General features: G+C 37.5%; 1 protein-coding gene across 1 annotated transcript; it reads left to right on the forward strand.

Annotated features, from left to right (window-relative positions):
* Window positions 1–11,189: 11,189 nt before the first annotated feature.
* Window positions 11,190–13,995, forward strand: LOC120340870 (MIT domain-containing protein 1-like). Its single transcript, XM_039409255.2, has 4 exons — window positions 11,190–11,626; window positions 11,855–11,988; window positions 12,387–12,491; window positions 12,892–13,995. Exons 1-4 carry the CDS (start codon window positions 11,497–11,499, stop codon window positions 13,240–13,242), a joined length of 720 nt encoding a protein of 239 aa, XP_039265189.1. The 5' UTR covers window positions 11,190–11,496; the 3' UTR covers window positions 13,243–13,995.
* Window positions 13,996–14,461: the final 466 nt, after the last annotated feature.

Raw genomic sequence — 14,461 nt, forward strand, 5'->3', positions numbered from 1 at the left:
GCCCCATTAATCAAACTCTCAAATCAACCAAACTTATGATCTATTTTCTGAAAATAATTGGAATTTAAAATTCAAAACTAAATATCTTTATTTAAGATTAATATCTTCTAATATGGAATTAAAAAAGATAGTCCTAAATCAAAGAGTTATGAATAATTTCGGAATATTCAAAAGTATCATGGAATAAAATTACCGGTAGGTATTACGATTTACCAAGAAAAACGCAAGACTTTTATTGGAAAGCGGCAAGTTAAGCTTTACCTGTGTAGGTAATGTTTTAAATCTCTGGTTCAATGATGAAGATGGAAATTGTGTTTTATGTGACGAAAATATTAGTGAAACAGTGTATCATTTATTGTGTGAATGCCCCTTTACAAAATGTTTTTGGACTGGGTGTCAACTTGATCAAACTGACATCAAATAAGTGCTTCTTTTACATAACATTGATAACGAATACTGGATATTTTTAATCGGAATTGGTAAATATTGCATCTGGCTATATTGAAATAGTGTGAAATATGATAATTTGGAAAAAAACCAAACCAATTTGAGAATACAATACAAAACGAAGATCCAAGGTCGAATTAATTGTTTTCAATCAGACGAAAAAGAAAGATATTTACTAAGTATTGTTGGATCTGTGCTTGCGAAACCTGTTCAAATGAGCTAAACCACCTCAAACTTGTCTCTACTATTAATAATAATGATATTACGGTAATATTTATTCAAAAATTGCACCCATTTGAACTTTTATGTTGGTTGAGCTGAATATCACCCCCTTCAGCTGATCCAACATGATAGTCAACTTGTCTAATTAGTGTAAATGGCTTTCTTTTCCGTGAATACCGTACTATAAAATAAATAATGTAATAAATAAAATATCCTGAACAAATGGGACATGGAAATAGTTGACTGATGGATATATTGGATTACTTCAATGGACTACATATATGGACTCTTATCTGATTGACAATTATATATGACAAATAATTTTGTGTTAATTAACATTAATATTTGGTATAAAACATATGGGTAGTGAAAATTGTGGACATTAAAAAAACAAGAGAGCTATGCTCAAATATATGGACACGTAGAGCCACATAATTTTGATGACGTCATAGCGAAAAAAGAAGTTATAGCCTTCTGGAGAAAATTTTTATCTTTAACCACTAAAAATTTCAAAGCAATTGGTCCAGTATTCGAAGAGAAAAGCGACTTTTTAAAAACGTGTCAAGCGGTACTGAGTTAGCAGTCAGGCAGCATCTTACCTGTACACTGTAGGCCATATACGGTAATTGATCACAGAACAGTTGTTCCCTTGCAAATTTTATGTTGTTTACACTTTAGGACAGATAATTGATCACAGAACAATTCTTCCCTTTCAAATTTTATGTTGTTTCCAGTAGACTCTCATCAAAATAAACAAATATAGTACCGGTAGGCTACAAGTGCTACAACGCTTGCATTACTGCACTGGTAGGACCGTGAAAGAATAAGTTACGGTAATTTCATTGTGGTAAGACACCGGCACCAGTACCAGTATCGTACTTACGTACTGAGCTACCAGTACCGGTACCGAACCTGTAGGTCTGATATTCCGTTCCGCATACGATAGGCTATAAAACTTGCATTGCAGCATCAGTAATACCGCGGAAGGAATAAGTCAATTTCACTGCGTTACGGCACCGGTATGGCAACTTACCAGTACCGACCTACAGTAGCTGTAGTACTGAGAAAGACAATCGATCGCGAAACCGCTTGAAATAAGTGTAAAACCGTGTTCCCATGAGTAAAAATAAATACCGCGAAATTTTGTATGAAATATCATATCTCATAGGATTCATATAAAATTTAAGAATAAACAAAAGTAATAGCCTTCTAGCGAGAAAATTAATCTTCAACCACTGAAAATTTCAAAGCAATTGGTCCAGTATTCGAAGAGAAAAGCGACTTTTTAAAAACGTGTCAAAGAACAACAAGAACAAGAACAAGAACAAGAACAACAACAACATAATATTGAAACGATCGTTATGTCCACTACGTGTCCAATAAAATAAATTTGCTGTTTATTTTGGATTCAATCAATTTATTCAAGTGGTTTCTGCTTGAAAAAAAAGGTGTTGTATACGCGTCTGGCCATTGTTTACGTGTGGCGAGAAGTCCCGAGAAAGTAATTAACTGCCAGACTCGTACGCGATCCGCCCAGGAACTTGTCGAATGTTTATCTGGCGTGCGGTACTGCTTTGTTTTGATCTTACTGTTATAGTTAAAGTCTTAGGTTATGCTGTATTAAATCTGTGTGTATCAACCACTGAGTCTTTTCTGAACTTGCGAACTTAGAACAGAACATGGCGTTGTCGGCAGTGGCATTATATGCCGTGTCATTGAATTGACCAGTGGATATTTAACGAATTACTCTTGTCGCATTTCGGATATATCTGTAACCGACTGTTAAGTCAACTAAAGCTGAATTATTGAAAGATGCTGGATGAAGTTTAATAGGAGTTGCAAGAAAAATCGCAGAAAATTAGACAATTGAAAGAGGAATCAACCAAACCATTCCATGAAGTCGCGGACAGCGGTTGGTTGAAGCAGTTTCTGGAAATGCAGCAAAAGCAAATGGAGGCTTTGGTTTCCTAACTTGGTTCTCAAGCTAGCCGGTCAAGAACTGAAACTCCGACGTTGAAAGGGCGCATATCAGCCAAATCTCCACCTGAGCTGACTGCTGATATTTCTCCGTCAGGCCCTGACTCGTGGAAGATTTCTGTCGCTAGAAATGCTGTCTGTCGTAAAACACGTTCTAAATATCAGCGAAGTGACCGAAATATCCGTTGACGATATTTTAGAAGATCAAGATCAAGGAGCATATTCGCAGTCAGAGAAGTGTTTGAAGAGCGCAACCAAGGTGATGGAGAAAGCTTCGATTCGTTTTTAATCGCATTGAAAAAGCTAGGAAGAGACGCTGATCTCTGCGAAAACTGCTACGATGAGCGGCTCACTACATGAATCATTGCTGGCGCAAGAAACGCAACGGCCATAAAGGAACTGTTGGCGAAAAGCCTTCTTCCTAATCTACAGACAGCGGTTGGTCTGTGCAGATCGAAGGAAATGGCGATAAATAACAACACTGATTTGTCGAAAAAGCAGAATTCGATTGCCAGTTCGATACAGGTCAAGAACCGTTTCAAAGACGATTCAAACCTAGGAACGATCGCAACAACATGTCTTGTCAATATTGTGGGCGAAGGCATGGTCAAGGAAAGTTGAATTATCCTGCTTATGGAAAAACTTGTGGCGAGTGTGGAAAGAAGAATCATTTTTCACAGAAATGTAGAACGAAAGTGAATACTGGCAAAACAATAGGAGTTGTCAAAGTAAGAGCGATTCAAAAAAATAGACGCACTTCAAAAATATCAATAAATGTTCTCAGTCCAACTGGAAATCATTTTTGGGGTACATCGTTCGCTCTACCCGATTCCGGATTTGAAATATGTCTTGGGAGCAGAAAGTTTTAGGAACACATTAACTGTGATGCCAGCAATTTGGAAAACCACACACAAGACATATTTGCTGCAAATGGGACGAAAATAAATTCACTTGGCTACACAAATGTCAAAATCGAGTATCAAGGAAATAAATCCAGAGAACGTATTTATATTTCTGACAATGTTGATGACGTGGTGCTGGCGTGGTATACGTGCAAAAAGTTGAAAATTTTGCCTGAAACGTATCCCGCACCCATCTGCAACGGTATTCATCTCTTCAAAAAGAAGCAAATTCAGTTGCCACCGCAATCTGAGAAAAATGTTGGAGCAATTCGCTCAATACTTTTGACAGAGTATGGAGATGTTTTCGATGCAAAGGAAAAGCTCGATGTCATGGATGGAAGACCGTTGAAGATTGAATTAACGGAGGGATCTCAACCATTTTCCCTAAAAGCTCCTAGACAAATATCTCACGCTCAACGAGATGATGTGAAAGCCGCGCTTGATGGAATGCTGAAACGCAATATCATCCACTTGTGATAGTACAGAAGGCAAACGGAAAGCCTAGAATATGTGTAGATCTCAAAAGGTGAATAAATATGTTAGGCGTCTTTTGCACCCATTTCCTTTACGCAGCGAAGCCGTGTCAAATATACCACCAGGATCGATGTATTTCACTACGATCGATGCAATGAAGGGGTATTGGCAAGTACCACTGGACGAAAGTAGCAGCTTGTTGACAACATTTATCTCTCCGTGGGGAAGATATTGTTTCAACCGTGCCCCGATGGGATTGAGTGCGCATCTGGAGACGTTTATTGCAGTTTATACAAGTTGTTGACGATACGCTAATTCACGCTCACTCAGTTCCACAACAAGTTGAAGGAACAATCGAAACTCTAGATCAGGGGTCACCAACCTTTTCGAGGCCGAGGGCTACTTTCTGGGTACAGATCAAGCCGAGGGCTACCAGTTCAATGTACACTTCTGAAAATTGAGTTACTCGATTGAGCTTCAAATATTGACAACTACTGGTATTTAGTGAAGTAGAGACACTAATAAACTTTAGGATTCTTCAGGAATTCAAACGATTATCACAACGTATCAAATAAAAATCTATCAATTACACCTGCATTTCGAAGCCGAGTCTTTTTAAATTGATTTTCAGGTGATCCCTACTATAATATCCTAGGAAACCACAATGTATCTGGATTATTTACAAACACTCTGCACAAGTCTAAAATAAAATGTGTAACTTGACACTGTAACTCTGAGCGAGTCTTTCATCAGTGAGGCGTGTTCCGTGTTTGTTCCTGGTAGAGTGAGTCGCGGCGCTGTGGCCCATCGTGTTAAGCGTTAGGTTCGCAGGTTAGAATCCCATGCGGGGATAGTTATGTACTAAAGGATTGCTGAACTCCTCGCCGTCGCTGGCCGGTTACGGCTTCATTCGCCATCAAGTCCATGCTTCCGCAAACCAGACCAGACATAGAATGATAACCGGGCGAGAGGCCGTGGTCGTCATATGGTTAAGCCGTCTTATCGGCTATCTTCTCCCCGGGATAAATATGTAAATCCCCTCCTATCCTGAGTTTATGTCAAAAATGTTAATTCACAAAGATAGGTTGAACCAAACAATGGTCTCGTAAAATAGGATTGCTGTATGATTTGAATCGCAAGCTTTTTCTGCCCGTACTGCGCTGACCAGTGGATAGTGAGCGCGGAAGATTACGTGACAAGATGTGAAATATCCTTCCGCTTTGCCGTCGCTACGATCGCCCCACTGAAGAGACACACGCAGGCTTTTTTCATGGTGGTAAAAATGATTTCATTGTGAAAATGATGGGTTTTTCATCGCTTTTCTGCCATTTTTTTTTGGAATCAATAATTGTATTATTGCTGCGTCACAAACCAACGGACAAGAAAAAGTGCGGGTTCGTGGAAAGTGATATCGGTGTGATGTCATAATTGGAAGAGTGTAAATTAACCCGTCACATTACTGAGGTCAAATAAAAATAAGGTTGATGATTACAAATATTAATATAGTGTCATTTCTAATTCCCATATAAGTGTGATCTATACTAAAATAGCAGGACAAAATTTAATTGATGTAGCTTACTTATAAGAGCCGTTATTAAGCTTAGTTTGGAACAGACTGGCGGGCAACTCATATGGTCTTCGCGGGAGACTTGGTGCCCGCGGGCAACGCGTTGGTGACCCCTGCTCTAGATCGATACAGAAGAAATAAAATTACGGAGAAATTTATTTTCTGCAAGAAATCTGTGAATTTTGTGGGCTACGAAGTCAGTGAAGCTGGAATAAAGGCTGATTCTGGAAAATTGCGTGCAATTGCAGAATTTCCGAAACCAGGCAATATCACAGAGCTGAGATCTCTTATGGGACTTGTGAATCAGCTAGGAAATTTTTCAAACAAAATCAGTGCAGCTGCAAATCCTCTCAGATCTTTACTCAGCAAGAAAAATGCCTTTGTCTGGGAAAGTATTCATGATGACGCTTTCGATGAGACGAGGAAAGTTTTGACTTCGCCCCCGATACTCGCATTATTCGACTCAAATTTACCAACATCATTGCAAACCGATGCATCAAGAACCAAAGGTTTGGGATTTGTATTGCTGCAAAAACATAAGTATGAATGGAAAATTGTGCAATGCGGGTCAAGATTTATAACCGAAACTGAAGGTCGATATGCAACGTGCGAGCTTGAAATGTTAGCAATCGTATGGGCTGTACAGAAATGCAGATTGTATTTGCAAGAACTGTCAGACTTTTCAGTCGTGACAGATCATCGTCCGCTCATTCCTATTCTGAACAGCTATACGCTAGACATGGTCGAAAATCCGCGTCTTCAGAGATTGAAGGAGGAATTGTGCACTTATAATTTCAACGCAATTTGGAAGAAAGGAAAAGACCATGCTATTCCCGACGCTCTTTCGAGATCGCCTGTAGATGATCCCGCTGCTGGTAATGAGTATGCGGAAATTGAGCGAGAATTTAGAAATGCTATCAAAGTTTGCGCAGCACTCATATCTGATCCCGATGTGGAATATGGAAATGTCGAGTTGGAAGATTCAATTCTATCTGATCTACGCGACGCAGGTAGAAAAGATGAATCGTACCAAGATCTCAGAAAAACAATTCTGAATGGATTTCCTTTGAATAAAAAACTATTAAAAAATTCTTTGCGTCCATACTGGCAAGTCAGAGATGAGCTGTCAGTAAAAAACGAATTAATACTTTTGGGTTCCAGAATTGTGATTCCAAAATGCAAGAGACGTGTAGTGTTGCAGAAATTACATGCGTCTCACCAGGGCGTTGAAAGAAAAAAAGACGTGCAAGACAATCGGTTTACTGGCCTGCTGTATCCAGTGATATTGAAAACACTGTATACAGTTGTCAGAAATGTCAAGAGAATAAAGCCAGTTTGTCGAAAGAATCGTTGATCGCAAGTACAAATCCGTCGAGGCCATTTGAGGACGCTTCTTGTGATCTATTTTCTCATGCTGGAAAAGAGTTTCTGGTATATGTGGATAGATATTGGCCGTGTATTCATTCATGGACGAAACATCCAACTTCCCGCCAAGTCGTCAGAGTTCTCCGAAAGTGGTTTGTTAATCTATAAATGCCCGTCAGTTTGAGATGTGATGGAGGCCCTCAGTTCAAATCACGAATTTTCTGAAACGCTGGGGAGTGGAAGAAGGATTTTCTACGCCATTTTACTCACAAAGCAACGGACATGCGAAAGCTGGTGTGAAAGCTATGAAAATACATGCCAAAAAGTCATGTCAGAATGGAAATATTGATGACGAATCTTTTCTCCAAGGCTTACTCGAAAGGAAAAATACTCCGAAGCAAACGGGATAGCAAGATATCCTCGATAATGCTTGATAATCCTTGATAATGCTCAGAAACGTATCAAGTCGAAAAGCAAAATGAGATATGACAGAAATATCTTGAAGCCACTGCAAGTTGGACAACATGTACGAGTCCAAGATGTAACAACGAAACGTTGGGACAAATCTGGTGTCATTGTTGGAAGAGGCCGACACCGAGATTACCACTTCAAACTCCCAAGTTGCCGAACATATTGGCGAAATAGAAGAGTCCTGTTTCCTGTAAAAGATGTTCCGGTTCTTGAAGAGAAGGAGAAAGTTGGTACTATTAGACCAGAGGAGAAGGTCAAAATCAATAAACAACCTGTTCCAGTTAGACAAAGTAATATATGAACAATATAATTAACCATAGAGTTTAAACCTGAAAAGAAGTTTTATAGAAAGGTTATCACGCTAACATTTTTGTGACAAATTTGATTCTATATATCTTTTTAGGATTTTTGGCGTTCACCGTTTGCATAAAGTGGACTTCGTTTGCGAGACTCGAATTTTTAAAAGTCAACCCTGCCGAAATCGAACGCAAATTAGTATGTCCCGTTGATGACGTAGTAGTGAGAACTCGTTGGCAAAATTTTGCTTTAGGTCAAAAGCAATTATTGCGTTTAGGCCGCGAGCCGAGGCCCTGAAAAACGCCTAGAAAGTGAGTTTTGTAGCGCATATCAGGTAACTACCTGGAAATGATTTTAAAATGATCCTTAAAAATTCAGTAACAAATATTGCTTTGTTCCCACTTCCAAAAGTTGCACGTTTTACGGAAAAGACGCTTTTACTACAAGAAATATGTGCTACGATCTGTCCTATATTCTCTACATTTTCGTCAATGAACAATGACTTCTGCATGACGTAACAATTGAATCGAATCAGCTGTTAGCGAGCGGATGAATACTAGTTATTCCTGCTCGACCTTGCTTTGAGTTGGGAAGCCTTTCCATAGCCCTGTTTAGTTATTATTTGTTAAGTTATGCTAAGATGTTGTTGAAAAATGTATAAGTAAGTTATTAAACACTTGTAGATCCTTACCACGGATATGGGCCGTGAGACAAAGCCTTGAAAACGTCCAGAAAATGAGTTTCGTAGCGCACCTCTGGTAACTAAATTAATTCTTCAGTTTTGTGTGAGAATGAACATACTGAACGCATTACAGCTTGTTCTACAATCCTGGTGCAAATTTGTAGTACAGTATCTAAAATTAGTAAGAAAATCATATTTGGAACAGCATGAGTGTAAAAATACCACTAAATACTAACTAATACTTTGAATATATAATGCATTCTATCTGATGTACTCAATGAGCGTATATCTGCTCATTGCATGTACTACAGTCCAGCAGTGTTTGCATACCATTACTAGACTATATCTACACTAAATATTGATATATCACAGTCTGAAATGCCCTATGACAGTATGAGTACGGACTATAGACTATATTTTAATACATCAACTGTCTGTCTACAACTTGATATCTCACCTCTCAATCGTTTCCAATGCTACTTTCTTTCCACTCCGGCATAACTTATCATTGCTTCCCAGGTTCTTGTCGACTGAATTTAGATTTGGACCAACCGACACTAGTAAAATTGATTATTTTCTTCTCTTTCACACAACCGTGCATTACAGAAACAGCCATTAATTTCTATTTCCAAATATGCTGTGGTCTATATAGTAGTATAAGTCTGCTGAATAGTCAAGAAGAGTCATTAAATTAATCATAAACATTTCATGCAAGCCAGAAAATATCGTTGTTTGTGACATATTATTCTAGGTCTAGCCTTCCTTGGAGTTTCCGTACCTATTTAACAACGTCTTATGCGCTAGTGCTCAACTAAAATTGCTATTTATGGTAAGGATATACAAGTGTTTATTATCTTACTTATACTTTTCAACACCTCCTTAAAATAACTGAACTAATATTAACTGAAAAAAAAACTATGGAAAGGCTACTCAACGCAAACGCGAGCAGTAGTAGTACATCTGATATTCATTCGATCCACCTACAGCTGACAAGAAGTCTGCGTTCATTGGCCCATGATACCGGAAAAGCAGAGAAAATAGGACAGATGGTAACACATATTTATTGTAGTAAAAGCGTCTTTTCTGTAAAACGTGCAACTTTTGAAAGTGGGAACAAGGCAATATTCGTTTCTAAATTTCTTTGAAATCATTTTCAGGTAGTTACCTTATGTGCGCTACGAAACTGAAAGATAAATGGCCTCGGCTCGCGGCCTAGTTCTGTGTACTTATTTTGAACCGTATGCTAGTTATATTGGACAGTGTATTTGAAAAACGCTCCAGTGGTTTAAATACATTCCAATATCTTCAAAAAATATCATTGCAATATAAGAAATTATAGTAAACTCCACTAATTGAGGTCAAAAAGCACTCGAGTTCTGCGCCGGACCTTTCGCTGCAACATATTTTCCAGTGAAATAACGCACACCAGGCTATTTTTTTTTCTCAAATCATCTAGATTTTATAATTTATGTGGGTTTATTCTGTTTTTCTGATCCTATAACCAGACTTTCTGTTATTTTGTCGGTTTATACAAACTATATTAGAATTAGCATACGGTACCGGTTTATCTGCTTTCAAACACTAGCGGATGTGTCAGTCAGTATGTGGTTGGTGGTTACGGCTGAACTCACAGTGATGGGTCTGTCCCAAAGCCGGAAACAAGAAAAAAACTATAGATCATATTTTCTCAAGTAACCTGTTCTGAAAGCTCCATGGAACTAAAAGAAGACTTCTACTTCGAAGAATTGTTTCAGCCTTAAAATTATGTTGAATACATGCAAACTCCGGCCCACATCCCGAAACAATAATACCTGACGCAGCTTATCAAATCAGTTCTTATTTATTTTTAACATTTTATTATGATTGTTCATCATATATAATTCATTCATGCCAATAAATGTTTTTTCACGAAGCTCTATTAGTTAATCGCTGACAGCTGAGCTGTGTTGTTACTAGCAGTGTGAACTGAAAAACAAAGTATACAAATTAAATTGATAGAACTGGCATAAAAGAGATCGGCAAAAATATCACCAAACAGATTAGTAATGTTCAGCAAGCAACACTAATAATGTGGAATGAATGAAAAAATAAGTCCTCACTGGTGGTAAATGTATCACATCGGACTGTTCAGACGCCCAAGTTGCAACTTAAAACAAGTGGAAAGTTGTTTTATATAACAGTTTAACATGCTAGCATTAACATTAACTGGATATTATCTCAAACAGCCGAAAACACAGTAAAGTGGTTGAAACTTACTCTAGAATCATTTTTTGACGGCCAGTCAATTCCGGTACGTTCAATGCATAAAACGCCATTGCCTAATCTCTTTCAGTCAGAGCTTTCTATGCATTGGGATTTCTGTTTTATATTACATTATTATTTCAATCTTCATAAAACTACGCGATGAGGAACTAATATTGAACGCCAAAACAGAAGATAAACACCCTACTCGCGAAAGCGCAATGAAGGCAGGTTCTTGGACGAGTTCTCACTCACGTCATCAAAGGCCATTTCCGAAGTGCTGTCGATTTTCGTTCGAGCGGTTTTTAAAAATTGATAACTAGAAAACTATGTCCACTTTATGCAGGCGGTAAACGTCAAAATTCCTAAAAAATTATATAGAATCAATTTTTTTACAAAAACGTTTGCGTGATAACCCACCTTTAAAGGAGGAGATGTTGTATACGCGTGAAGTCCCGAGAAAGTAACCGACTCGCGACTCGTACGCGATCCGGCCAGGCACTTGTCGAATGTTTATCTGGCGTGCTGTTTTGATCTTACTGTTATAGTTATGTTATAGTCTTATGTTATGCTGTATTAAATCTGTGTGCTTGAACCACTGAGTCTTTTCTGAACTTGCGAACTTAGAACAGAACAATAGGGAGATTTTTTCAGAGATCAAGGGTCAGAAGAACGTCCATCATTTTAGGTCAAAGGTCGAAAAAACGCGATTGTTCAAGTTAATCTTAGCTAGTGGACGGCCCTCTGTTCTGAGGCTTTTTATTTCTCAGTTCAGCGCAAACTCCGTACCTGTACCGGAAACGTTTCACATTAATTTGTTGAAAAAATATATAATTGGTTGACATTAGGCCATGGATGGGGTTGAATCGTCTGCAGTTAAAATTATCATGAGAGCCGTCGAACTTGAAACAGACGCTCGATTGCAACCGGCGTTAACCTGCTATCAAGAAGGCATAGATTTACTATTGGAAGTCTTAAAATGTAGGTTTGTGAAGATAGACTATTAGACTAGGTACCGTGATAAACAACTGTAGGTACTGTCAGACTGTACCAGCGCTTTAACCACTAGGCCATTCTGCCATTTGTAACACAACAACATAGCAGAACAGACATCACGAATTTCGGAATATAGGGGCCTACCCTACTAGCCTAGTCCAGTAGTCACAGTCACATCATTCTTCACCGGTAGTTTATTGTACTTACTTACAGCATGCCAGGATCCAGAGAAAAAGAAGAGATATAGACAAAAGGTTTCAGAATACATGACACGGGCTGAACAAATAAAGGAAATGGTGAAACGACAAAAGGAAGAAGGCAAATATCATGAGCTGATTCATATCAAGGTCTGATTTTGTTTTATTGTCACTGAATTAAGAGCTTATCAAAATTCAACCCTTTGAAAAAACACTATTTCGAACATGTTCTGTTGTTACTTCTGTACCTAGGTTAGTTAATGAGCTTACATAATTAATTCTCAATTTAAAATCAAAGGCTGCTTATTTGGAAGTGAGCTGTGTAAAAAAAGGATGAATATGTAAATCTTATATCAAAGTGTAAATCGTTATCATACTGACTAGCTATATACTTATGAAACTGAAATTTCATTTCCTTTATCAAGTGTAAAATGAAATGGTTGTAATGGACTTAATTGTACCGGATATTCAGTAACGAATTATTATCTTTGATAATAAAACATTGGGTAATTGCCTCATTGTATGTATACAAATGTATAACAATTTAGGAAAATGAGACAGGATTTGGATATGAAAAGGTGTTTGGATCGTATCTCGATCATACAGTAACGGAAGTTCATGTTGAAGATGCTTATATAAGAAATTTTCCACAGGTACCAATTAGTAGGACTTCATTGTCGCTTTGTGAAAGTGTTCAAATTGCTTCGATATATAGTATCACGCCTAAATATACAAAAATGGTCTTTTTATGTTCAGTAAATCATTAAAAGCATTTACACAACATAAATTTGAATTGATTTAAAGAAATAAAGATAGGCTCCAATAATGTGTTTAATATATTTTATGCTGATACAGAAGTAGGAACCAAAACCCTTACTTTTTTGTATTCATATTTTTGCCATGTACAGTTAGATAAAATTGTAGTAGAACACAGAACTTAATATACTATTTGGGTCTGATTATCTTCGATTCTCGCTTTAGGTTGTTCCTTGCATTATAATGTTTAGGGCCATTAGATAGATTTTTAAATATAAAATTCATTTCTTCTTCCAGATAAACAACTTTTTGCAGCTGTGTGAGCTACTAGTTCTCAAATGTACGAACTTGAAAACCATTAATCTGATGACAACTAGAGATATGAACCAACATCATCAAGCTGATAACCTTGATCATATACGAACCAGTTTATTAAAAAGAAGCATTTCACTCATAATCACATTTTCTGACTCTTTGCATGACAGAGAAATAAGACTCAATAATGGTTGGATCATAAAAATAGGCAGAGGATTAGATTACTTCAAAAGAGCAGATAAATTGTCAATTGGATTACATAATTTAAACTTAAGAACATGCCATGCAACGACTATTGATGTATTCCACTCTAAACACACTAAAGAGAAGTGATGATAACCACCTGTCACAGGTGATCTGTGTCATATTGTGTAAACAGGACTCTTAGATCAGTGGTTCTCAAACTTTTTAAGCCCTTTTAAAATGTGTCTCGGCCCCCACCTCAAAAATACCTAGCTAACAATAAGCTACAAATAACAGGTAGTAAGGCGAAAGCACTTCGAAAAAAAAACGTGTACATTATGAGGAAATGTAAACGGTAAAGAAATGTAAATATCTAAAATAATGCGACTAGGACCAAATCTAACAAATATTTTTATTTTTTAATCAGCTTCACGCCCCCTCAAAAAAACTGTCTACGCCCCCTGCCCCCCTCTGTGGAGCGCGCCCCACCTTTTGAGAACCACTGTTCTAGATGTTTTACTCAATCAACCAACTGAACTCTACACTCTCTATAAACTCTTTTTCATAATATTTTATAAGTTTCCTATAATATCAATGATTAATTTAAAAACATCAATCGCAAGCTTTTACTGCAATATTATCTGCTCTCTTCAAGGCTGCTGGAGCAGCATGTGGACACAGCTTGGCGCTGAGTACTGTGTTATCATGATTACATTATGTCAGCTGATTAGTCGGGCTGGCTTTTATTTATTCTGGTATAAAATGTGTAGCACTTGCCAGTGATATATTTCCTAACATTTTGACGGCAGCTGGGAATGTTAGTGATAAAGCTTTTTCTTATGCAGTACCTAATTATCAAACTGTGCAATTTTGTATACAAGCACTTCAAAGTATTATTGGAAATATTGTTTTCATTTATGTATTTATTAGGATTGGGATTTGAGAAAACTTGCAGTAGTGGGTGGTGATTTGGCAACTGGAAGTTGTGAATGTATAATTACTGATGATAAGATGGTCAACAAGACTGCCAAAGTAAAATCCTTCATTTGTACAAGTCAAACTGCTAAGTTTAGTGTTTGTTAGGTGGGAGTGTTTCAAACACTTTGTCGAGTGAACAAAGCACTGAGATAGCTTCTATGAATGTTTTATTCCATAAAGCTTGAGAGGGTTGCTGTCAAGATTGTTTTTAAATGATACCAAATGACAAATTTTGACATGGAATAGGAATGGCGTCCTTTTTAGAGGACATAAATCTTTTATTCAATTAATACACTGACTCTGAGACACTCTGTTGGAGTCCTTTATTTCTGGACAATAACTACTGGATCCTAAAGTTCGTTCGGATATGTTTTTCCTAATCGGCATGGGA

This window comes from Styela clava, chromosome 14, assembly GCF_964204865.1.
Source record: "Styela clava chromosome 14, kaStyClav1.hap1.2, whole genome shotgun sequence".
NCBI lineage: Eukaryota > Metazoa > Chordata > Ascidiacea > Stolidobranchia > Styelidae > Styela > Styela clava.

Excerpts from the sequence above, each read along its gene's own strand:
- LOC120340870 (XM_039409255.2), top strand. The coding sequence starts at position 11,497 with ATGGATGGGGTTGAATCGTCTGCAGTTAAAATTATCATGAGAGCCGTC. Across the intron at positions 11,989-12,386 it reads ATGAGCTGATTCATATCAAG|GAAAATGAGACAGGATTTGG; the intron begins GTCTGATTTTGT and ends ATAACAATTTAG. Across the intron at positions 12,492-12,891 it reads ATATAAGAAATTTTCCACAG|ATAAACAACTTTTTGCAGCT; the intron begins GTACCAATTAGT and ends TTCTTCTTCCAG.